General features: G+C 38.6%; 1 protein-coding gene across 4 annotated transcripts in view; it reads left to right on the forward strand.

Annotated features, from left to right (window-relative positions):
• Positions 1 to 27,313, forward strand: part of KIF6 (kinesin family member 6) — a 465,199-nt gene that overhangs the window by 134,356 nt on the left and 303,530 nt on the right. For all 4 annotated transcript variants that reach the window (XR_003521659.2, XM_027603428.2, XM_027603429.2 and 1 more), the window contains one exon: positions 2,370 to 2,499. Coding sequence is in view for 3 of the 4 variants with exons in the window: in XM_027603428.2 (XP_027459229.1) it covers positions 2,370 to 2,499 (130 nt within the window). In the remaining variant the exon portion in view is untranslated. The remainder of the gene's footprint in view (positions 1 to 2,369; positions 2,500 to 27,313) is intronic.

The following is a 27,313-nucleotide window of genomic DNA, read 5'->3' on the forward strand; positions in this document are numbered from 1 at the left end:
CTTAGTTGACCCATCAGCTGTATGGGAAGTCAGGGAGTAGACAAGAAACTTCCTGAGAAAAGACTAGCTTTTTAAAATTCACAGTGACCTTGCCTATTAGTAGGTGTAGTTCAAGAGTAACTTCCTGCAACCCATAAGATGATCAATTTTCCCCTTTGGGCATGGGGTGGAACTGGGCGGAAAGTAAGATAAAGAAACCAGAAATCTCCACCCCATGTATCTACCTTGTAGGGTGATTAAAGATGAATTCAGTGGCTTTCAGTCTTGACTGTACGCTAGACTCACTTGGAGTGTGTATGATTTCTGATACCCAGACCAGGGCCCCAGAACAATCAAATTAAAATCTCTTAGGACAGGACCCGGCATCAGCCTTTTATTGTTTGCTTTTAGTTCTACAGATCGTTCTGGTGTGCAGCCAAGGTGAGAACAACTGTATTAAATGAAACAGTGCTGGTGCCTGGCACCCTTTGGGTGCCCAAAGAGCATGAGCATTCTCTTCTTTGAATCATTTCCTGCTCCCCCAGCCTCTCCCTTTTCTGAGTTTGCACAAGATAATGCTGTCTCTGGCTTGGTGGTTCAACATGTATCACAGATGACTTGGCCTCAGAGTTGGAGAATTCATTGTTAGCTCCATGTTGAAAAAGAACTCTCTTCTATTTTCACTTTGAATGTACCATCTCCTCACTTGTTTCCTGTTTTCGTCTTCCTTCCAATATTACTTAATTTCTTGCACCCAGAATCTATGGATGTAGGAAGAATTCTGACTTCCGTGTCCCTAGTGATTGAATTTAGCTAAACCTTCTCGAGCACTTTAGAAAGTCAGGGTGGATCTAAAGTTTAAGGAGTAGAGAGGGTTCCTAAAAATAGAACACAATTCATCCATTTCAGTTAAAAATGCATTCATGTTTTCCAAGCATTTTTCAACTCTTAAGCGTTTTTAATAAGCTCACTTATGAGTCTTGTTGAAAAATAAATAAAATACATTTGTTTTCATTAAGGGAAGAAATCTTTTTCCATCTTAGTTGGTATTGTTGAAGGAGACAAAAAGGAGTCCAAAACTTGGCAAAGGACTACATTATTAGTGACATATTGGTCACAGATGTGTTGTGGTAGAGCTACATTTTCTTCCGTCAATTAGTATCTTACCCACAGACTACATATGAAAGCCCAGATAACCTCTTTACCAAAGGGAAGGATGAAAAAAAATGATATTTGCAAAATCTCTGTTTTTAAGGTATTCTAAATGTGTTTTTATAAATAGACAAGTGACGTATGTCCATTGGCTATTTATACTTTTAAAGGAGAAATAATGCTAGATGATGCCCTTATCATTGATCCCAAATGCCTTAAGCAAGTGCAGATATGACGAGGTAATTTTTGGCAATACTAGTGAATTATAAGATTTTCTTTCCTTAACAATTCTTAAGAAAATCAAGGAGGCACAGCTCAAGAGTCAGAAGGGAACTCTCTCTAGTAATTTTATTGCTTGAATCGGTGGGCCTTTGAAGCAGAGTATAAGGAGCTCACATTGTATTCAGTTGCAGAAAGTCCTAAAAGGACTCCAAGGAGAGTATTGACAAGCCAACTCTGGAAACAGAGTTAAGATTCACTTGGGGAGGAAATGATGTTGGCATCCCGTGAAGGCAGTTGTAATAGATGAATGTAATTCCAGACCTAAAGCTTTGACCATAAGGATGTAATGGAGGGAAAAGATATGTTGTAAAACAAAAAAACAAAAAAACAAGGATTAAGAAACACATTTGATGGACATAAAAATAATAATGACAAACTAAAACTTTATTATAAGACTTCCTGAGAATTTTAAAACTCATCTTGATAAGAAAACTAGACAAGGTAATAACTCCTGGAAGGATGGCAGATACTTCAATTTCCAGCATGTTTAAATTGATGAGCTAACCAGTTTGAAAGGTCATGTAAATTGAAAGTAATATGAAATTGAACAAAAGGGAAAAATTAGAAGAAGAATTAGTGCCTTACCTATGTAAGAAGCTGAATTAGACAGAGAAAAAACAATGTAGCCAACTTCCCTGATATATAGGTAGGTTATCTATTTGCATTTTTAATTCAGCAAGAATATGTATGATTTAGTGATCCGACGATTGCAAAGACAGATAGCCTTGAATCAGGAGCTTGTGATACACTTTTCAGCCCCCAGACTATTTAATAGTACTGTCAAAGGAATGTCAGTGTTTTGATGTGTATCCAGTACTGTACAGTGTCTTGTGTATTGTTTGATTTTATAAGTTCAAGATGTAGTACTCTACAGCTTTTTAAAAATAAACCTGTAAGAAGACTTCAGTTCTTTTCATTCTCAAAATCCCTTGTTTTGTTGCTTCCCATTTTCCTAGGAAAGTGACAATATTGGAGGACCCTGATCAGAACATTCACCTGAAAAACCTGTCTCTCCATCAGGCAGCCACAGAGGAAGAAGCTCTAAATCTGCTCTTCTTAGGAGACACCAACAGAATGATTGCTGAGGTAATAAACTTTTCTCCGCAAGCTGCTTTTCCATATTATAAGATCTAATAGAATTTTAGGTACAGAACAACCTCAAAGACAATCTCATCCAGATCTCCTGTCACAGATAAGAAATCCTAGATTCAGAGAATTGAGACTTTCCCAGGGTCATTCAGCTTAGTTAAGAAGCAGGGTCTGATCTCTAGACTGGCACCTTTGATATTTTCAGTTTTCTACAAATTAGTTTGCAGATAACCAACAGAAACTCCTTAAATGTTTTAATCATAGGAATTTTTGCATAATTTTTGAAATTTAAAAATACACAGTTCATTATTCCTAACCTCAGATCCTCCAAATATTGGCACATGTTTACATATCCACATATTTTCATGTATTTAGGAAATTAATATTTATATGGCATTTAGAACAATACATGGGACATGAGAAGTGCTGTATGTATTTGCGGCTATTGTTGGCAGATCTGCAAATACTGCCATGGGGTGTAGTAAGTATGCCTCAGTGCAATATTTGGGATGTATTTATACTAAAACTTACTTGTTAATCTAACATTTGGACCTCACTGGGTGCCTGTATTTCACCTGGAAACCCTAGACAGGAGTCAGGACTGACTAAGTGTGGTCAGAGGCCTTGACCCTAACCAGTTACTGATTGAAGATGGAACATCACAAAGCTCTCACCCAGTGACACTGAAGTAAAGGAATGGGTGTGGGGGTGGTGTGGGAACAGTTCCCCAAATGAAGAGCTTACCATTAACACTGGCACTTCCTTTTTTGTTTTTTTTTAATTGAAGTATAGTTAACATACAATATTATATTAGTTTCAGGCGAACAACATAGTGATTTGACAAGTCTATACGTTATTCAGTGCTTGCCACCATGAGGTGGTCACTGTTGGCCCCATGCAATGTTACTACAATAGTACTGACTATACTCCCTATGCTGTACTTTTCATCTCTGTGACTGATTTATTTTATAACTGAAAGTTTGTACCTCTTAATCCCCTTTACCCATTTTACCCATCCTCATCTTCCTCCCCTCTGGCAACTACCAGTTTGTTCTTTGTATTTAAGAGTCTGTTTGGTTTTGTTTGTTGTTGTTGTGTTTTTTTTTTTTTTTTTTTTTAGATTCCACATATAAGCGAGATCACCTAGGATTTGTCTTTCTCTGTCTGACGCATTTCACTTATCATGATGCCTTCTAGGTTTATCCATGTTGTTGCAAGTGGCAAGATCTAATTCTTTTTAATGGCTGGTAATATTCCATTGCTTCTATATACCACATCTTCTTTATCCATTCATCTACTGGTGGACATTTGAGTTGCTTCCTTATCTTGGCTATTATAAATAATGCTGCAATAAACATAGGGATGCCTATTATTTTTGAATTAGTGTTTTTGTGTTCTTTGGGTAAATATTCAGTAGTAGAATTACTGGATCATATGGTAGTTCTATTTTTAATTTTTCAAGGAACCTCCATATTGTTTTCCACAGTGGCTACACCAGTATGCATTCCCACCAACAGTGCACAAGGGTTCCCTTTTCTTCACATCCTTGCTAATACTTGTTATTTCTTGTCTTTTTGATACTAGCCATTCTGACAGGTGGGAGGTGATATCTCATTGTAATTTTGATTTGGATTTCTCTGATGGTGACTGATGAACATCTTTTCATGTGTCTGTTGGCCATCTCTATTTCTTCTTTGGAGAAATGTCTATTCATGTCTTCTGCCCATTTTTTAATTGGGTTATTTGTTTTTTTGGGTGTTGAGCTGTATCAGTTCTTTATGTATTTTGGATATTAACCTTTTATCAGATTTATCATTTGCAAATATCTTCTCCCATTCACTAGGTTGCCTTTCTGTTTTGTGGATGGTTTCTTTTGCTGTGCAAAAGCTTTTTATTTTGGTGTAGTCACAATAGTTTATTTTTGCTTTTGTTTCTCTTGCTTGAGGAGACATATCCATAAATATGTTGCTAAGGGCAATGTCTAAGAGATTACTGCCTGTGTTTTCTTTTAGGAGTTTTATGGTTTCAGGTCTCACATTTAGGTCTGTAATCCATTTGGAGTTTATTTTTGTGTATGGTCCAGTTTCATTCTTTTGCATGTAGCCATCCACTTTTCCCAGCACCATTTATTGAAGAGATTGTCTTTTCCCCATTATATATTCTTGGCACTTTCCTTTTTAAACCATGCTCCCTGAGTTCTGTGTTTTACCTTGTCTCTGATAACAAGCAGTGGGTGAGGTTAGTAAGCTGGGAGCATAAGAAGTCTGAGAAAATCTCCTGTTCATTTCTACTCTCCAGAATGTACTGCCTTAGATATAAGATGAATAAATGGAAACCAAATTCAGATAGTGAAAGCATGGTGCTGTCATCTGTTATTCTGGGTCCTTAGTTTTGCTGTTTTTACCAGTTCTGCATGAATGCTTTCCAATAGACTAACGTATATAGGTTGAATTTCTGTGCTACATGTAACATGGATTTAAGAACCTTGAAATTATTATTTTCACTCAAAGAAAGTTTTATGTGTTGCTTAATTTCCAAATATCTTGTTTTGCTTTCCAATGTTTTGCATTTGTGTTTTGCTTCAACAATTGCTCATGTGATCATCCACCGTGCTCTTATTTGTCATGATAATTGAAGCTTAAGAAATAAAAGCGGATTCAGAATTAGGGAGTATAATGACAAAAGATTTAGAATGCCCTACTAAAAATCCTGATTCTCCATTCACAGTTTAATAAAGAGCAAACCTAGAGATACAGGATATAACTGAGTCCTGGCCACCAACAGAATATGAAAGAGAGAAAAAGTAAATTTGTAAATGCTATTAGAAAACAAATAGGGAAACCTGTCCCTGCCACGATGCTAACCTTCCTCCATAGGTGACTCATGCCTACAGAAACCGAGGCCTTTCCCTCACAATTATATTGTCTCATCTTGAGTGGGTCACCGAGGGAGGGCTCCTGGCCCTCGTTCACCATGACCTCTATTAGCTTAAAAGCTTGGCTATTTAATATTTCAAAGTTATGCGTTGACTTTAGCTGACGGCATATTTTCAGACTATTGTTTTCTAAAGTTTTGAGGACTTTAAACTTCTTTGTGCCAGAGTATCTGTCATGTTCTACCATCTTACAGAATTCCAACAGTCTTTTCCTATTACTGCTGAGTGTCTAATAATAGTATCATAAATAGCTAAAACATGACAAAGTTCAATCCTAATAATGTTGATTGTGCATTATTTTTTTATTTATTCATTTTTTTTTTCTATGTAAAGCCCAATTTCTTTTAAGCCAAGTCTGATAGGTTTTGGATGTTTCTCTGCTTGCTTTTTATTTTTTCTTTGGTAGTGATAGCTACTTGTTACATCAAGAACCTGCTCGGACGCCTGAGTGGCTCAGTTGGTTAAGCGACTGCCTTCGGCTCAGGTCATGATCCTGGAGTCCTGGGATCGAGTCCCGCATCGGGCTCCCTGCTGAGCAGGGAGTCTGCTTCTCCCTCTGACCCTCTTCCTCTCCTGCTCTCTATCTCTCATTCTCTCTCTCAAATAAATAAATAAAATCTTTAGAAAAAAAAAAAAAAAAAGAACCTGCTCAATAGACTTGGCACTGTTGTGGACACTTTCTACATGTATATGTTATTTTTGATTCTTATTTTATAGATAAAAACTGAGGATCAAAGAGTTAGACTACTTGCCCAAGGTCACACAACTAACTAGCAAATGTCAGGGCCACAGTTCAGCTTCAAGTCTGACTGATTTTGAAGCTTGTGCTTTTTCCTTTTATTACATCTCATGAGTACAATAATCAAATTGACATATGTCAACTTTTTAAAGGGAGGACATATTTCTGAGTTATTTAAAAAGTGTAGCAAGTATTTAGCACTTCAGTTTATCTCTTGAATTTATTGAAAACAAATACATAAAAATATAAAGGAAGACTAACTATCAGTCCCTGGAAACACTTTATTATTCAGAGCCTCTAAAAAAGTATGTTTTAGATTACAACCTAGCTGTCAGAATATAATTTGTCAGCACAGAATGAGCTTACCAGGATAAAAAGAACACACTAATCATTTTTTTTTAAATGAGGTTCCCAATTTCCCATTTACACAGAGACATACAGAAGTTGCCATGGTAACCAGAAAACATTTGCAAAACAGAGCCTGAATCTGAGGGACACAGAGTGGAGCTCTCTTTCCTTCAGTGTTCTCTACCCCTAGCCAACATTTTAAGGAAAAGTAATTAAGAGTAGCTTCATCCTCTTCTTATTTTTTCAGAATTCTTAAATAATTTCTGTAATCCTACTAATATTTTGAATAAAACCTGATTATGTCCTTAGGGAGGTTTTTTAAAACAGTTGACTTGCTGTGTCAAACAGGATAAATTGTCAAAGCTGACCTGTGTGTGACCCAGTGTCAAAGCCCACCAGTAGCAAGTATGACTTGATACTTTTCTATCTTATCACTGAAATATTCCCATCAATTGATCAAATCTAATTGACCAAGACATTCTGCATTTGATTGTTAAGCCCTGCAAAATCCTATTGCTGGGACCATTGGCTCAGCCCCACCCATGGTCTAGAGCATTCTGTGCCCAAGTGTGGCCTGAGGTAACTTGCACTAGAATACCCTGTAGTAGTCAAGAGACCTTTCTTGGGTCTCATTTCTGATCAGTGGATTCAGAATCTCTGCGGTGGAGCCCAGGAGTATGCATTTCAGCATTTTATTTTATTTCTTTTTGCTAGAACATGTACAAAGCTGTATTTTAAAAAATTACATTTGTCCCCCCAACTGGAGTAAGCTCTTTCAGGGCCTGGATCTTTTTATATTTTCTTCACCCTTGGGTCCCCAGTACCTCGAGCACTGCCTGGCATACAGTAAGTACTTACAGAAATGCTTAATGAATGCAAAACCTGAAGATCTAAAATTTTTTATTTAATTTAATTTAATTTTAATTCCACTGTAGTTAACATACAGTGTTATATTTATTTCAGGTGTACAATATAGTAATTCGACACTTTCATACATTATCCAGTGCTCATCACGACAAGTGCACTCCTCAGTCCCCATCACCTGTCTCACTCAAACCCCGACCCCCTCCCCTCTGGTAACCATAAGTTTGTTCTCTATAGTTAAGCGTCTGTTTCTTGATTTGTCTCTCTCTCTCTCTTTTCCTCCTTATTCATTTGTTTTGTTTCTTAAATTCCACATATGAGTGAAATCATATGGTATTTGTCTTTCCCTGACTGACTTATTTTGCTCAGCATTATACTCTCTGGCTCCATCCATGTTGTTGCAAATGGCAAGATTCCATTCTTTTTTATGGCTGAGTAATATTCCATTGTACTTATATACCACTTCTTCATCCATTCATCAGTCAGTGGACACTTGAGCTGCTTCCCTAATCTGACTATTGTACATAATGCTGCTATAAGCATACTGGTGCATGTATCCCTTTGAATTGGTGTTTTTGTATTTTTGGGGTAAATGCCCAATATTGCAATTACTGGATTATATGGTAATTCTATTTTTGACTTTTTGAGAAACCTCTTTACTGTTTTCCACAGTGCTACACCTGTTTGCATTCCCACCAACAGTACATGAGGATTCCTTTTCTCTACATCCTCACTGACACTTGTTGTTTTTTGTGTTTTTGATTTTAGCCATTCTGACAGGTGTGAGGTGATATCTCCTTGTAGTTTTGATTTGCACTTCCCTGATGATAAGGGGTGTTGAGCATCTTTTCATGTGTCTGTTGGCCATCTGTAGGTCTTCTTTGGAGAAATATCTGTTCACATCCTCTGCCCATTTTTTAATTGGGTTATTTGTTTTCTGAGTGTTGAGTTGTATCAGTTCTTTATCTACTTTGGATACTAACCCTCTATTGGATATGTCATTTGCCATCTTAGCATTTTAAATGTGCTCAGGCTAAACCTGAGGGCAGTTTGGGTTTTACCATTAAGAAGCTGGTTGAAACACACTCTTAGATAAGAATGTGGGAAAGTCCATATTCTACACCCTTGCCAACACCACAAAATCTGAAAGTTCTGCTAATTTGGCAGGCAAAAAAAAATCTTGTTTTAATTTATTTACCATTTGAATTTCTGTTTTTGTTTATGTCTTCTAATTGTTTTCTCTTGGAGTCTTAGGGTAAGTCTGTTGATTTGTTGACTCTATGAGGGCTGGGACTTGGTCTTGTTCACATCCGCCATACCTAGAAACAGAACCTGACATATAATAGGTGCTCAGTAAATAATCATTGAATGAATAACATTAAAGATAATAACTTTTTGCCTTTGTCATATATTTAGCAAATATTTTTAAATTTTATAGAATTTCTTTTGGTTTCTCTTTTTTTTTTTTTACTATAGTTAAGTGGGTCTTTTTGTTTTATGGTTTCTGCCTTGGATGCCATGCTTAGACATGCAATAGCTCATTGATGAATAATTCTACTTATTAGAAAGCATTTTGTTTTTTTGAATTGAAATTTGATGCCCAGTAGCATCCATTCCATTGTTCACATTTTGACCTGGGACATGGAAAAGGATCATCATCATTAGGATGGAGTGGATCTTATCAAAGATTTCTAGGGCATGGGGATTTTACTTGAATCTTGAAAAAGGCTATCCTGAATTAATAAAATCAGGGTTCATTTTGAATCCTCCTTCTAGAAGTAGCTTCCATTGTTAAAAGTGCCATTAAATATTCATTTCGAGGAGTTGTGATGTTGCTCAGAGTGAATCATTAGGCTAATACAAGCCTCTTTTACAAGCCCGTTTGGAGAAGAGAATAGTATCTGGGGTGTCTTCTACCAAAACTTCATAGTAGTGTCTGTTATGGGCTGAATTATGTCCTTCCCCCTCCTCTTCATTCATATGTTAAAGTCCTAACCCCCAGTACCTCAGAATGTGACCTTATTGAGAGGTGGGGTCTTTATAGAGGTCATCAATTTAAAATGAGTTTATTAGGGTGAGCCCTAATCCTGTGTGACTGGTGTCCTTATAAAATGGGGAAATTTGGAGTTAGATGCATATACAGGGAGAATGCTGTGTGAACACAAAAACGCTCATCTATAAGCAAGGAGAGGGGCCTGGAACAGATCCTTCCCTTACAGTCCTCAGAGGGATGAACCAACCCTGCCAACACCTCCAATTTGGACTTCTAACCTTAAGAACCGTGAGATAATAAACTTCTGTTGTTTAAGCCCCCAGTTTGTTGTACTTTGTCATGACAGCCCTGGAAAACTAATCCAGTGTCCAGAGAACCTGGACTATATTTTCTTTAGTGATTGAGTGATTGATACCTGGTATAGTTCTTGACCTTGATGAATTCAGGAGGAATAATATGCTATATCTAGTATACAGCATTGGCTACGAAACTGCCTGAAGGGGACCTTTGGTGAGAAAAGAACACTTTGTGCCAACACTGGGAAAGTCCAGGGTCCCATTGGTAGGTGGTTTGCTTTCTTCCTTTCCTGAGTGAACCATCAGGTAAGTTCTTCCAGTCAGTGTTGATGTCCACTCTCTGGCTTCTCTGTCATCACTGTGCATTCCTGTCAGGCAGTGGCGAAGTGCATGAGCTTTGGAGATGACCTCCTATTCCACTCTTGGCTCCACCTTGACAGGTATATGTCCTTGGGCAAGTCACTGACCCGATGTGAACCCGTTTCTAACCTGTACAATGGGCACAATGAGACCTACTTTCTAGGGTTATAGTAAGAATTAAGTGACATTTGGGAAGACCTTACAATTTTCAGCTACCAATTATTTAAAGGTAAGTCTGGCAGCCTGTTCAACTCTGTTCTCTCAGCACCTGGCAATATTGGTCAGTCATTAATTAATTATTTGCTTGCATTGATGGGGAGAGGAAGATTTGGTGATTTTAGGAGAGAAGACCTACAATCTCAGGCCCAGAATCGAAACTGGTTTTATGGTACACTGTGCCTGTTGGCAAGTACAGAGTACGTCCCAGACAACTTTGACTTTTTACAATTTGTGGTACTCTAGGCCTTTTGGAAGAGATTACTTTCCAAATAATCAGCCTATCAACAAAGTTTATGGGATTTATAAATTATTTTGCCAGGAGCTGTTAGAGGTCTTCCTACCTAGTTCTTTGCTTGAAATAAAAAAGATAGATTTATTTGAGTTGCTCTGGAATGTTTTGTAATTTCTCAGACTTTGCACATTATCAAACTTGTGGAGCGAATGTTGGATCCTGTGGAAGTGCAAAGCCAGCTGGGAGACAGGGTGTGAGCAGAGTTGGTAGGAACAACTGGTGTTGGACATGTGATCCAATAATATGAGGACAGCACAGGGAAGAAAGAGCAGTTTTACTGTGTGAATGTGTTTGTTAACAACCCTCTAAGCCTTGATCTTGTGCGGTGTGTGTGGGAAACAAGAGGATTTGGGGTGCAATTAGCATTCCAGGATCCTATTCTGCAAGACCGTTAGAAGAACACTGACTAACAGATTCCCACAGATTTTTGTTCGAAAGATACATTAATTGTGTATAATTAGCAAGTTTATTCCAAGATTTGTGAGCCTGGGAAGAGCAAGAAGCACAGCATGCAAACTACATTTTGGCCCTGCCCTTATTACAAGAATAGCATCTCTTATTAGTAGGTCTCCATAGGCAGGGAGAAGCCTCAGCAGATGTGTTGACAATTCTAACCTCTTCTCTTATCCATTGAAGGAAGGAAACTTCAATTTTGAGCACTTACTATATGTCAGGCATTTCTTTCTCATATTTGATATATGAGATAGAAATTTCTTAAAAATAGTGATTCTGTGTTATAACATAGTTTGCATTCTGCTCTCATCTAACCTGATTAGTAGTATTACATGAACTGTGAGTTTTGAGATCTAAAACATTTATTTATTAAAATAAATGAAGTAGTCTGGTACAGCCATTATTAGAAAGTTAAAATGCACATATTCCATATACATGATGAGAGAAACATAATTTTTTTGACTGTAAAGTTTAGCTCCAGAGTTTCTACTGATCTTTCAAATTCTCATTTATGTTTAAACATAGGAGAAGAAAGTAATTTTTACCCTACTCCCTGTTACTGAAATTCCCCAACAATTGTAATAAAATATAAAAAACACAGGGGATAAAAAGCCATCTTCAGTGAAACAAGAAAATAGCCATAACCTCAAACCATGAGAAAAGCTGCCAAATATTATGAAATTTGAATTATGGTGAGGGAGGGTGCTGAGAGCCAACACATTTATCCTCCAACCTCAGTCAGTATACAGTTTCCCCTTAAAGAAATGGTCACAATTCTCAAACGCAAATCCAATGATCTTTTGGTTACAGTGATGAGATCTAAGAATATAGGCAAGTACAGGGGAGGGGGAGCAGTATTAGATAGATATTCATTCTACACTATGAAAGGTAGATTCAAAGAAGAAACCTGAAAGATCATTTTTATGGTCAGTGGTCTTGGCTCATGGCCAGAAAGATGGTGTTTGGTGAATGGGATTCAGAGAGTTTGTGACTTACCATCCCGGGCCTTTTTGGGCAAAAAATTGAGGAAAGTATATGTTCTTCAGACTCAGAACATAACAGATATAAAGAAAAAGTACTCAGGGCACAAACTTAATTTGAATGTTTCCTCATCCATCCCCTAGACTATTCTTTAGAGAAAAAAGATGGATGTGTTCAGAGGGAACATTATCAGAAAGAAAACAGGTGAAGAGGGGCGCCTGGGCGGCTCAGTCGTTAAGCGTCTGCCTTCAGCTCAGGTCATGATCCCAGGGTCCTGGGAATCTATCGAGCCCCGCATCGGGCTCCCTGCTCAGCGGGCAGCCTGCTTCTCCCTCTCCCTCTGCCGCGCCCCCTGCTTGTGCTCTCTCACTCTCTCTGTCAAATAAATAAATAAAATCTTAAAAAAAAGAGAAAGAAAAGGAAACAGCTGAAGACTTCTCCATGTATATGGAATAGGGCGGGGGATGGCTAAGGAACATCTATTTGAAGGCTTATTACACCAGGGAGCACAGGAAGTATACTTCAAAGTCTTAAATATGTTACCTCCAGGTAGTCTGTGTTTAAAAAAAAAATAGCTCCAAAATATAGACGGGATTACAAGAGAAGAAGATGAAAAGCAAACTTGGAGAACTCGGAAAAGAAATGAGAGAGAAAAAGAAAGCCATTGTAAAGATGAAAGTGCCATTAGAGGCAAAAAAGGAGGAGGAGGAAGAGGAGGGGGAAGCTGAGGATGGGGAGGAGAAAAGAAGAGGAAGAAATGTGGAGAAATAAGGATACAAAATAGAAGGAGAGAAGGTGCCACCTAGAAAGAGAAGTCTGCAAGCCCTGGGAGTGCTGCCCTGGGAAGGCAGATCTCAGCCAGCCAAGGCACTGGCACTAGATGGGAGGGCCTGAGCAAGGGAGAAGCCAGGGGATTTCTCCCCCTCCCTGACTTCACCAGTTGGATGCCAGCAAAGAGGGTCTTGGGAAGGTACTGCTTTTAGGGCTCAGCGTCTCCGTGGTACAGGAAAAAAAAAAAAATATATATATATATATATATATATAGAGAGAGAGAGAGAGAGAGAGAGAGAGAGGGAGGGAGGAAAGGGAAGGGATGGATCAGAGGGCAAAGGGGCCCAGGATTAGCCCCTGAGTAAAAGTATTTCTATAAGAAACTGAGATAATAGCTCAGATAGATTGCTTTTGGCTTATCTTACAAATCAGGAATACACGGGAGGGAACTGGCAGGAAGTCCACTTTGGCTGTAGTTTTAAGCACAGAAGCTATTCTTTTAGCATTTCTTGCTGATAGATTTTTTTATTTTTTTGGCAGGCTAACTTTTGTATGTATTCCTTATATTGGTTCAAGCTTGGAGGGAGAAGACAGGGGTCTTATCAACCACCAAAACCCTTCAGCAAGTAATTTGATCATGTTGCGGGTAGGCCATTTGGAGTCTTACCAGCTGTAACAGCAAGAGGTCTTCGTGGCCATAGAGAGAACTGTGGAATCTTCAAAACGTGGAAAAAAGATTGGACTATAAAACAGAGTGAAATAATGTATCTAATAGTAGTCTCCTGTGCTTCTAGAGTTCTTCCGTAGGCTGAATGACATGTCTGTTATTGATCTTGATGTCTGATCTCAAACGTTGCATTGAGAGTTATCACGATCAATTGGATGGGATAAACTTCTTTTATAAGAATAAAATAATACGAATGTATACATGAGTTCTGCTTGGCGTGTTATCAGTACTGATCTCATTGTCTGTACACAGGATAGCAAAGGGTATTTTCAGCTTACCTATAATTTCAAGCTGTGCAGTGTATATAAAATAGGTTTTCCCTAAAGACAAATCTACTGAACTTGTGTCAATTCTTGAGATCATTAGACTTTTTGGTCCCATAATATTGTTGTTCCAGACATGTGTATGGTTACACTTGGAAATTGTTAAGCCAGACTGAATTTTAAAAGGAAAAGAGAAAAAAACATTAAATTTGATTTAAGAGGTGCAAACCGTGCTAGATAACAGGGATGTGTTACTTATTGCCATCAAAGAATAAATTTAGCTATGATTCTTCTTACAGTCAAGTAAAAAAAAGGGGGCGGGCAGGGGAACATTTGGAGTCATAATTTCCATTGTTCAGAAAGCAAACCTGTACTCTGGTGATGATGAAACGGTATCTCATTCAAGGATGATAAAAAGAGAAGATAGTTTGGACAGAACTCTGATTCAAGATATGGGTAAAATTCCTTCTCAGTTTGCATATGTGCCAATTTTAGCACACTTAGCTTTTTATATAAAAGTGCTTGACTTTCATTTGTCAAATCCTGAGGAAATGACCCATAGGGAGGCCATCTTCTGAATTCTGACATCCAACAAAAGAAGAGTTATCCCTAATCCTGACATTTAGTTTTCTTTAAAATTAAGTCACCTAATAGATCTGGGAGGATATGAAAGTTAAAAAAAAAAAATCTATCAAATTGATCCCAGACTTGTTAGGAGGAATATATAATAAAATATAATAGTCTATTCTTATCAGAAATGAAAATCATACTTGCTAGAATATTCTTATTATATGTTCCAGTTTGCTCCAAAGCTTGCTTTTAAATTTTAAACAAAATTGGTGTGCCTAAACTGTCTTTCTCTTTTACAAAACTATTTTGACAATATGCCTGGCCTACAAATCCCATAATAAGGGAAAATGATATTGACTACTTTTTCTAAAAGCCAGGGATCTTATAAAGAGAAAACTCAGAAAAACAAGCAGTTTAGGATCATTAATTCCAACAGAAGTTTCTCTAATTGGGGATATTTTGCTGCTAGGCACTACTTTCTAAACCAGCCTCAGAAGGGATCAAGGCAGGTGTTTATAGCGTCACATGCTATAACACTAAGTTTGGTCAGGCCTCACTTCATTCTGAGTTAGTGTACATCAAGGGTGTAGTGGGCCTCCTAATCCAACCCATTTGCTATGGGAAGAATTAGATAAGGAATCATTTAACCAATGGTGGGGGGGGTCGGTGCTAGGGAATCCTTAGTTAAGTGAGCATTTTAACCTGAAGGGCTGGTGTAGCCTAGAAAACACATAGAAGTTAGTATTTTCAGTCTGCAAAATTCAGATAGAATAAATGAGCAGAGGAACAGATCAGTTAGTCTATCTGGCTAGAAAATGTTATCAAACAAGGAGAATTGGAGTGAAAATCTCAATTCTGGATTCTGCATGCACTTTTGTCCTTAGTTGGTTTTCTTTAAAGAATCTCAAGTGTATATATTATATACTCTGTTCAGTCTAAGAGATTTTCTTCGCCTGACCTATTCTAGTGTAGTGGAAATTCTTGTTGAGATATTTCACTCCAAAATGGAGGAGTGATTGAAGAAAAAGAATTTGGTACATAGGAATAGAATATAAGCTTATAAGAAATAAAGAAGCATTCAAAGGATCCTAGAAATAATGTTATATGTAATTTAAAGAAATTAATTGAATCATTATAGACTATATTATCTATAATCATTTTGATTGAAGACATGATATTAACTAAAATAAAAAAATTTTACTGAAAGCATAATAATATATTATGTAAACACAAAACAGTATTTTATTTACCAGTTCTTGCCCCTAAAATCAAAATGTTCAACCTTGAAAATGGCCACACACATACAACCACACACACACACACACACACGCACGCCCATAAACCCTATTGTGAAATAATGAAAAAAAAGGTGAAAAAAAATTTTATTATAAAAAATGGTGAAAATTTTAATTCACAGGGAATCTTTGTTGATCTGCCAAAAAGAATATGTGCAACAACAACAGCAAAAGAATATATATAATGAAATCATAGAGCACCAGGTTTGGTTGTTGTACATCTGCAGAATCCAAAAGGGAAGATGAGGGGCACCTGGGTGGCTCAGTCGGTTAAGCGTCCGACTCTTGATTTCAGCTCAGGTCATGATCTCAGGGTCCTGGGATCAAGCCCTGCATAGGCTCTGCACTCAGTGGGAGTCTGCTTCAGGATTCTCTCTCTCCCTCTCCCTCTGCCTCTACTCCTTCTCGCACTCTCTCTCTAAAATAAATAAAATCTTTTTTTTAAAGGGAAGGTGAATGAACAGCCTTTTGAAAATGTTCATCAATGTTGCCTGATTCTTGTCACTACACCATTTCTTTTCAAAAATTTCTTTCAGCCTACCAGTGTCTCCTGCTTTATAGAAAATGATTCTTGTTCAATGAAATTTGAGATTTTTATACTTATGAAATAGTTTCTCAGAGTGGTAGCCCAGCCAGAGACAGTAAATGGCTTGGAGGTCAGGAGAAGGAATTTTAGTCTTCACTGTGGGCATGTGATGTTTTCTTGATTTAATGCTATATTATGTAAAATGCTCTGCAAAAGCAGTTTCTTTCTTTTATTTATTTTTTTACAGGTTTTATTTATTTATTTGAGAGAGAGAGAGAGAGCACACAAGTAGTTGGGAGCAACAGAGGGAAAGGGAGAAGCAGGCTTCCCGCTGAGCAGGGAGCCCAGCAGGGAGCCCACACGGGGCTAGATCCCAGGACTCTGGGATCATGACCTGAGCTGAAGGCAGATGCTTAACCAACTGAGCCACCCAGGTGCTCCAGCAAAAGCAGTTTCAAGTACCACTCCTCAGCCACATTGCTGCTCCAAGCCCTTCTGTATAGACAGTTTGAATCACCATTGTCTGTCAGGGTCATTTTTGAGTCACCTTTCATAATGTGCACTGCTCTTTATACCACACAAAGTGGCCTGACCACCCAACACTCATAGAGCACATCATCACCTCTTACTGCCCACTGTGGCAAATTATTCATATATTGTCATAATATTTAAAATGGTAAACATTTAAAAATCCATTTGGAATAGTCTGAGGGAATTCATGAAGATAAACAAATTTTGTGTAGGCTTATTTGGGAAGGAGAAAAAGGGCATACTTTTCCAGTAACAAATGCTAGACAATACTTGACTAGCAAGAGGACATTCTAAGTAAGAGAAAAGGCAGTTGAAGATATAGAGGGTAGTGGGAGAGCTCTGGAATCAGGCACAAAAATTAATAGAAGCCCACATAGGTAGACAGATTTGAGTTGGTCTTACTTTTTCAAATAATTCTAATTTTTTAGACTTAAATGAGTAATATTCCATGGACTTAAAGAGTTTTTTTTTGGGGGGGAGGAGTTTTCAGATGTGGTCTCTGAATCATATGGAGATTTTTAGAAATTATGGAGCATGCCATAGAGATTCCACAAAGCTAGAAATGAATAAGGTCAACAATTAAACAATTATTTTTGAACACATGTTATGTTATGCTAGGGTTACGGTGATGAATAAGATACAGTCCCAGCCTGAAGGAGCTCAGAATCTGGGTGGGAGGAGGGGGGAAGTAGAGAGACTTTGTTAGAGGAGGTAACCCTTCAGATGGACTTCATTATGATGAATCTATAAGGGACCCAGTGAGCCTGGGTTTTTAGACATTTGCCCCCTGAAAGAAAGTCATCTATTTTCAACTTTTACAAAAAGGAAAACATATTTGGAAAATGGCAAGTTAGTATTTTTGACACTATGCCCTAAGACAAGAATCTGATCAAGGTTTCTTAAATAATGTCAGTAAGCAATTAGGAAAGAGTCAACATTGATTCACCCTAAACTAATTCCATTCACTTTTTTGATAAGGTTATAAAAATTCATAGATCAAATGAATCCAATTTATTTAATAAAGTCTCTCAAAACATCCTTGGGGATATAAAGAGAAATTGAAGGTATATGAAAGTACTTGGATTGAAGCCAATTGGAAAATGTCCAAAACTGTTGCCTAACAGGTTATGAGGATAGGAGTGTTCATGGAGTGTTGTTGTTCTGCTCTATTAGATGTCTTACAAATTATTTGGATGAGGATATTTTTACTTATAGATAGCACAGAATTGCAAAAAAAAAACCAAACAAAACACCCCAAAAATCAGTTCCAGAAATATCTCAAGAGATTGTAACATTCTAATTAAATCAGTCATCAAATAAATGTGTGTGTGTGTGTGTGTGTGTGTGTTTTCCAAACAAATTTCATAGCATGAGTAAAAAGTGGAGCAAATATAGTAGAATACTTCAAGTGCTATTTACTGGCAACACAAGATTTAGATTGCCCAGATTCCAATGTCCTCTGCTGTGGTGAGGCTACATTAGAAACAATATATGCAACTCAGGGTATCACAGTGCCTGCTATATTTAAAAAAAAGATTTTGAGAAACAGCTGCTTAAGACACACTTGAAGGAACTAGAGATATTTAGTCTTAGGGACCATGATAGTATAATTCAGGGATATAGGTAGGATTGACACAATCAAATATGTCTTTTATTTATTTATTTTTTAATTTTATTATGTTATGTTAGTCACCATACAATACATCATTAGTTTTTGATGTGGTGATCCACAATCCATTGTTTTCATATAACACCCAGTGCTCCATGCAGTACGTGCCCTCCTTAATACACATCACCGGGCTAACCGATCCTCCCCCCCTCTAAAACCCTGTTTGTTTCTCAGAGTCCATAGACTCTCATGGTTCATCTCTCCCTCCGATTCCCCCCCCCTTCATTTTTCCCTTCCTTCTCCTAATGTCCTCCATGCTATTCCTGATGTTCCACAAATAAGTGAAACCATATGATAATTGACTTTCTCTGCTTGACTTATTTCACTTAGCATCATCTCCTCCAGTCCCATCCATGTTGATGTAAAAGTTGGGTATTCATCCTTTCTGATGGCTGAGTAATATTCCATTGTCTATATGGACCACATCTTCTTTATCCATTCATCTGTTGAAGGGCATCTCGGCTCTTTCCACAGTTTGGCTATTGCGGACATTGCTGCTATGAACATTGGGGTGCATATGGTCCTTCTTTTCACTACATCTGTGTCTTTGGGGTAAATACCCAGTAGTGCAATTGCTGGGTCATAGGGTAGCTCTATTTTTAAATTTCTGAAGCACCTCCACACTGTTTTCCAAAGTGACTGTACCAACTTGCATTCCCACCAACAGTGTAAGAGGGTTCCCCTTTCTCCACAACCTCTCTAACATTTGTTGTTTCTTTCCCTGTCCATTTTTGCCATTCTGACTGGTGTAAGGTGGTATCTCAATGTGGTTTTGATTTGAATTTCCCTGATGGCTAATGATGATGAACATTTTTTCATGTGTCTGTTAGCCATTTGTATGTCTTCTTCAGAGAAGTGTCTTTTCATATCTTCTGCCCACTTTTTGACATGATTATTTGTTTTTTGGGTGTTGAGTTTGAGAAGTTCTTTATAGATCTTGGATACCAGCCCTTTATCTATAGTGTCGTTTGCAAATATCTTCTCCCATTCTGTGGGTTACCTCTTTCTTTTGTTGACTGTTTCCTTTGCTGTGTGGAAACTTTTTATCTTGATGAAGTCCCAAAAGTTCATTTTTCCTTTTGTTTCACTAGCTTTGGGAGATGTATCTTGAAAGCAGTTGCTGTGGGCAATGTCAAAGAGGTTACTGCCTATGTTCTCCTCTAGGATTTTAATGGATCCCTGCCTCACATTGAGGTCTTTCATCCACTTTCAGTTTATCTTTGTGAATGGTGTTAGAGAATGGTCGAGTTTCATTCTTCTGCATGTGGCTGTCCAATTTTCCCAGCACCACTGATTGAAGAGACTGTCTTTTTTCCATTGCATGTTTTTTCCTGCTTTGTCAAAGATTATTTGACCATAGAGTTGAGGGTCCATATCTGGGCTCTCTATTCTGTTCCATTGGTCTATATGTCTGTTTTTGTGCCAGTACCATGCTGTTCTGGTGATCACAGCTTTGTAATATAGCTTGAAATCAGGCAATGTGATGCCCCCTGCTTTGTTTTTCTTTTTCAACATTTCCTTGGTGATTCAGGGTCTTTTCTGATTCCATACAAATTTTAGGATTGTTTGTTCCAGCACTTTGAAAAATGTCTTTGGAATTTTGATCAGGATGGCATTGTGAAGGTATAGATTGCTCTGGGTAGCATAGACATTTTAACAATGTTTATTCTTCTGATCCATGAGCATGGAATGTTTTTCCATCTTTTTGTGTCTTCTTCAATTTCTTTCATGAGTATTCTGTAGTTCCTAGAGTATAGTTCCTTTACCTCTTTAATTAGGTTTATTCCGAGGTATCTTATGGTTTTTGGTGCTATTGTAAATGGAATCATTTCTCTAATTTCTCTTTCTACAGTTGCGTTGTTAGTGTGTAAGAAAGCAACTGATTTCTATGCATTGATTTTGTATCCTACCACACTACTGAATTGCTGTATGAGTTCTAGTAATTTGGGGGTGGAGTCTTTTGGGTTTTCCACATAAAATATCATGTCGTCTGCGAAAAGAGAGAGTTTGACTTCTTCTTTGCCAATTTGAATACCTTTTATATCTTTTTGTTGTCTGATTGCTGTTGCTAGGGCTTCTAGTACTATGTTGAACAGTAGTGGCGAGGGTGAGTATCCTTGACATGTTCCTGATCTTAAGGGACAGGCTCTCAGCTTTTCCCCATTGAGGATGATATTCGCTGTGGGTCTTTCATAGATGGATTTTATGAACTTGAGGAATGTTCCCTCTATCCCTATAACCTGAAGAGTTTTAATCAGGAAAGGATGTTGTATTTTGTCAATGCTTTTTCTGCATCAATTGAGAGGACCATATGGTTCTTCTCCCTCCTCTTATTAACGTGTTCTATCACATTGATTGATTTGTAAATGTTAAACCACCCTTGCATCCCGGGGATAAATCTCCCTTGGTCATGGTGGATGATCCTGTTAATGTATTGTTGGATCCTATTAGCTAGGATTGTTGAGGATTTTGGAATCCATATTCATCAGGGATATCGGTCTGAAATTCTCCTTTTTGATGGGGTCTTTGCCTGGTTTGGGAATTAAGGTAATGATGGCCTCATAGAATGAGTTTGGAAGTTTTCCTTCTGTTTCTATTTTTTGAAACAGCTTCAGTAGAATAGGTATTATTTCTTCTTTGAATGTTTGGTAGAATTCCCCAGGGAATCCATCAGACCCTGGACTCTTGGTTTTGGGGAGGTTTTTGATCACTGCTTCAATCTCATTACTGGTTATTGGCCTATTCAGGTTGTCAATTTCTTCCTGTTTCAGTCTTGGCAGCTTATAGGTTTCCAGGAAGGCCTCCATTTCATCCAGATTGCTCAGTTTATTGGCATATAGTTGTTGATAATAATTTCTAACAATTGTTTCTATTTCCTTGGTGTTAGTCATGAGTTCTCCCCTTTCAATCATAATTTTATTAATTTGTGTCCTTTCTCTTTTCTTTTGGATAAGTCTGGCCAGTGGTTTATCGATCTTATTAATTCTTTCAAAGAACCAACTTCTAGTTTCGTTGGTCTGATCTACTGCATTTCTGGTTTCTGATTCATTGATCTCTGCTCTAATTTGAATTATTTATCTTCTAATGCGTGGCTTAGGCATCATTTGTTGCTTTTTCTCTAGTTCTTGAAGGTGTAGAGTTAGTTGGTGAATTCGGGATTTTTCTATTTTTTTTTTTGAGTGAGGCTTGGATGGCTATGTATTTTCCCCTTAGGACCGCCTTTACAGTATCCCATAGGTTTTGGACCGATGTGTTTTTGTTCTCATTGATTTCCATGAATTGTTTAAGTTCTTCTTTGATTTCCTGGTTGACCCAAACATTCTTGAGCAGAGTGGTCTTTAGCTTCCAAGTGTTTGAATTTCTGCCACATATTTTCTTGAGATTGAGTTCCAGTTTAAAGCATTGTGGTCTGAGAATATGTAGGGAATAACCTCAGTCTTTTGGTATCAGTTGAAACCTGATTTGTGACCCAGTATGTGGTCTATTCTGGAGAAAGCTCCATGTACGCTCGAGAAGAATGAGTATTCTGTTGTTTTAGGGGGGGAACGTTCTGTAAATATCTATGAGGTCCATCTGGTCCAGTTTATCATTCAAAACTCTTGTTTCCTTGTTGATTTTCTGCTTAGATGATCTGTCCATTGCTGAGAGTGGAGTATTGAGGTCTCCTACAATTAACATATTGTTATCAATATGACTCTTTATTTTGGTTAACAGTTGGCTTTTGTAGATGGCTGCTCCCATGTTGGGGGCATAGATGTGTACAATTGTTAGATCTTCTTGTTGGATAGACCTTTTAAGAATGATATAGTGTCCTTCTGTGTCTCTAATTACAGACTTTAGTTTAAAATCTAATTTGTCTGATATAAGAATTGCTACCCCAGCTTTCTTTTGAGGTCCGCTGGCATGGAAGATGGATCTCCATCCCTTCACTTTCAGTCTGGATATATCTTTAGGTTCAAAATGAGTCTCTTGTAGGCAGCATATGGATGGGTCCTGTCTTTTTATCCAATCTGCAACCCTGTGCCGTTTTATGGGAGCATTTAGGCCATTCACGTTGAGAGTGATTATTGAAAGATATGAATTAATTGTCATCATGTTGCCTGTGAAGACGTTTTTATAGATTGTCCCTGTAAATTTCTGTTGTATATCACTCTTGGGGTCTTTCTCCTTTTATAGAACCCCCCTTAATATTTCTTGCAGGGCCAGCTTAGTGGTCACATATTCTTTCAGTTTCTGCTGGTCTTGGAAGCTCTGCATCTCTCCATCCATTCTAAATGACAGCCTTGCCAGATAAAGTATTCTTGGCGGCATGTTCTTCTCATTTAGTACCCTGAATATGTCTTGCCAGGCCTTTCTGGCTTGCCAGGTCTCTGTGGATAGGTCTGACGTTATTCTGATGTTCCTCCCTCTGTACGTAAGGAATCTCTTCCCCCTAACTGCCCTTAAGATGGTTTCCTTGGTTCTAAGATTTGCAAGTTTTACTATTACAGGCCAGGGTGTTGGCCTGTTTTCCTTGATCTTGGGAGGGGTCCTCTCTGCCTCTAGGACACGAATGTGTGTTTCATTCCCCAGATTAGGGAAATTCTCAGCTACGATTTGCTCAAATACATCTTCTAGTCCTCTCTCTTTCTCCATTCTCTCCGGGATTCCAATTATTCTGACATTGGAATGCTTTATGGTGTCACTTATTTCTCTGATTCTATTTTCATGGATTCTGAGTTGTTTTTCCCTGGCCTCCTCTTTTCCCTTTTTATCTGTTATATTGTCTTCCAGGTCACTTATTCATTCTTCTGCCTCACCCTAGCTGTTAGATTATCTAGATTGGATTGGATCTCACTGATAGCATTTTTAAGTTCTGCCAATTCAGTTTTCATTTCTGCCCTTAGAGACTCTATGTTGCCATTAATTGATTTCTCCATTCTAGCCATTGTCTTCACAATTGCTAGCCTGAATTCCATCTCCAACATCGTGGTTATATCTGCTTCCATTTGTAAATCTGCAGCATAAGTCATGATCTCTGAGTCTTTTCTATTTTGGGGGTTCCTCCTCCTAGTCCTTCTGTTGATGGGTGTTTGAGGGAATGTGTAGAGTCCAAATTATTGACCAGAACCCAAGCAAGATGCACCTGTTTTCTTGGGACCTTAGGGTTGCTGCCTCTTATTTTCCCAGCCTGTCTTCTGGGGAAGGGGCCTGCAACACTGTTACTCAGGCAACCCTGTTTGGGTGGAGTTGCCCTGCCCCCCTGTGGTGGGGGATGGGCTCAGAAGGAATCAGTTTGGGGGGCTTTTGTTCTCTGGAGGCTTTCCCTGGAGGTTTTCTGCATCTCCTCCGCGAGTCAGAGCCAAATAGACTGTTTCTAACGCTCTGCCTCAGAGCAGAGAGACCACAGTCTGTTCTTCAGTGAGCTCTCCAGGCCACGCTGTCTCCGTTTCTGTCCATGTTGCTATAAACTGTAGCGGCCTGGGTTATGCGCCCCTCTGCAGTGCCCCCAGTCCTGCCTCCAGGTCGGAGCACGTCTCTGCCCTTTGTGCTTCTAAAACCGCCAGCCGCCCCCAGTTCGCAGGTGCAACCCTGCCGCTCCTGGTTTCTGCCCTGGGGTCTGCCCTAAAGTCCTTTCCCCGCTGCTACTGGTCTGCGAGTCTGTGCCCGGTCCCCAGCGCGCGAGGCTGTCGCTCACCAGCGGTGTAGAATCCCCATGGACAGGCTCCCTCCCGCTGCCGTTTATCCTCTGATATCTGCCCGTGGAATCAGGGTTCCCTGCTTCATACCTCGAAACCAACTGCCTGTGATATTCTGTTTGTAGAGATCCAGATCTTCTTACATCTCAGGCTGGTTTTGTGGGTGCTCAGAGTGGTCTCGTAGATATCCAGCTCAATTCCAGGGACCAGTTGAAATAGGGTCCCCTACTCTTCTGCTGTCTTTCCTTCTCTCCACAGACATGCCCTCTTGCCTTCCTCAGACCTCAGGTGATTTGGGGGTAAATCTCGTGAGATGACAGCCTAGCTCTTGTGAGATCTCATGCAAATCTTGCCAGATCTTATTGAAATTTCACCAGACTCAGTCTAAATCATGTGAGATTTCTACCCAAATATGTCTTTTAAAAATATTACTCTATCTGCAAGGTGGAGAACAATTGGAGGAGACAAGAGTAAATATGGGGAGACTAATGAGGAGAGAATGTCATGACCTAGGTGTGGGATAAAGGATATTTGGAGACAAATAGAGGTAAATTCAATAGGAATAGAATGGATTGGATACCCATATGTAGGACACAGAATGAGGGAAAGTGATGAGGTGGTTTTGGGGGAACATTAGGTCCAAGATGCTGGCAAGTCATTTAAGAGACAATTATCAGACAGGCTCGTACACATTCTATCTAATCTAGTGTACAGAGAATTTGTGGTTGAAAATAAGGGTGTGGGAGGCATCTGAATAGAGTGAATATCAACAGAGATGGACGTTTATATGATCTTTTATGGTTCATGGGCCACTTCAACACTCAGTATAGGTCTTTGCAACAAAGCAAGTCTTTTTTTTAAAGATATTTATTTATTTATTTATTTATTTATTTATTTATTTATTTTAGAGAGAGAGAGAGAGAGAGTGTGTTTGCAAGTGGAGGGAGGGGCAGAGGGAGAGGGAGCAAGAGAATCTCAGGCGGACTCCCTGCTGAGCATGGAGCCAGATGCTGGGCTCAATCTCATGACCCTGAGATCATGACCCTGAGCCAAAATCAAGAGTCTGATGCTTAACTGACTGAGCCACCCAGGTGCCCCAGCAAAGCAAGTCTTACTATGACATTACAAAGACATGAAAGCCAAAATTATGTAAATTTGCTTAAGATTTCAACACTAGTGACAAAACAGGACTTGAAACCAGGTGTCCCAATTCCAAATTCTAAAGTCATTGGTATGTGACTTTTAATCCCACTATAGTGCCTATCCAGTGGTAATCAGAGCTATAGAAGAAGAGCTTTCCATGTGGAAGAAATATGATGACCACAGCTTGAGACATGCCTGTTTTAGGGACTAGAGAGAAAACGATCCAATAAAGGAAAAGGAGACAGTAGTTAGAAAGTGCCAGAACACGAGGCGCCTGGGTGGCTCAGTTTGTTAAGCTTCTGACTCTTGATTTTGGCTCAGGTCATGGTCTCAGGGTTGTGAGATTGAGCCCCGTGTTGGGCTCCACACTGGGTGTGGAGCCTGCTTAAGATTCTCTCTTTCCCCTTGCCCTTCCTCCCCGCCCACCCACCCCCCACTGTCCCCTGCTCATGTGAGTTCTCGCTTTCTCTAAAAAAGAAAAGAAAAAAAAAGTGCCAGAAAAATGTTTGATTATAGAAACCAAGGAGGGGCAGGGTAGGTGGAGAACTTCCAGAATGAGGGGATGGCTGTCATTCTCAGGTATTGCCTAGAGGATCAGGATACTCAATTCTGAGAACAGACCGCTTTCTTTATTGCACATTTGCCTTTTTCTCATCGTTCACTCTCATTTCACTTGTTTTGTCTTTAGCTCTTGAACTAGAGTATAAATTCCTTGAGGGCAAGTTCTATGTCTTACTTTCCTTCTAGTCTTTGTGCTGCCTGATGCAGAGCTGTAGCCATAGACTGATATGAAATGTGAAAGTTCTCTGCATGCGGATGATTAATCATCACTAAAATTTTTCCAAAGACACAGGCTCTAGTGCCAAGAGCACATTTGTTTAAAATGTGCGCTTAAATTTGAATGAATCTGCCTAAATGCTGCCATATGTTCTTAGGCAGTTTCAGAAGTGTTTTAATACAATTTTACCTTTAAAAGGACAAACGTAGGGGCATGCTTATGAGACATAAAGACACCCTTAAATAAACACAGAGCAGACACCAGCACATTCAATCACACTTAAAACAGCTACACATAAAGAATGTTTTCTGAGGTTTAAGAAAATTTTAGCTAAGAGGACAGCAACTACTACTTCATGCAGGAAATATTTATGAGAAGTTACAAAATTGTAGGCATGGACTCCGACAGCATATACTGCATTTTAATTATAGACCCCAGAAATACAATTTAATTTGATGTAAATTTCACATTCCTTTGAAATGGGTCCACTCTTCCATTATTTGCTAATGGCCACATTTTGCTGTGATTTCATTGTATCCATGTAGACACTGAAGACAGCTGTTGGGGATAGTCTCTGTGTTATTCATTTATATCAATCGCCAATTTGATTTTTGTGACAGTACTGTAGAATTTATCGTTGTGTGAATATAACAGTGAAATGAAACCTATGTTTAAGTTCTGCAAATAACTTCCAGTCACTTTCAAGACACCTCAACTTAGGTTCTAAATCTGAGTTGCGGTTTTGCAGGCACAGTTATTTGCCGATCCACTTCAGCTTGCAAAATCACACACTGGCCAGATCTGGGTATAGTAATTGTGGCAACGAGTAATGGGTCACATTTTCAGCCCATTTAACTCACTGGCTACATCATCACCAAAATAATGCCAGTATTTTGACATCAGTGTATTTTGCAACTTGGTATAAATCAACAATGGTGTATATCAAGAACTCCTATTTACAGAAAGAAATTTCTGGTTAAAATAACATCCAAGTGTGTTACTCTATCTGAATACATGAGCATCCATATGGAAATTGTTTCATTAAATCCCATTTTGCAGAGGTGGAGAGCTGCACCCATTTACTTATGTGAGCACTCATTTGGAATATTTTTAGATGATTTTTTATTTTTAGGTATCAGAATTTGCTTCTGATCATTTTAAATACATAGAATATTACAGATACAATTGAAATCCTCTTGTTGGCCTTTTGTTTTGTATCCCTCACAAAGGCAACTCTTATCATTAATTCACTGTGTCCTTCCAAACCATATTTTTGTAGTTTAATGACCTGAGTTATAGAGCCATGAACAAATTTTTTCAGGTAACATTGCTTTTTTGATTACCTAAGTTCTATCACAGATATCGTTTTGATTATCTAAA

Source organism: Zalophus californianus, chromosome 7 (assembly GCF_009762305.2).
Source record: "Zalophus californianus isolate mZalCal1 chromosome 7, mZalCal1.pri.v2, whole genome shotgun sequence".
NCBI classification, from domain to species: Eukaryota; Metazoa; Chordata; class Mammalia; order Carnivora; family Otariidae; genus Zalophus; species Zalophus californianus.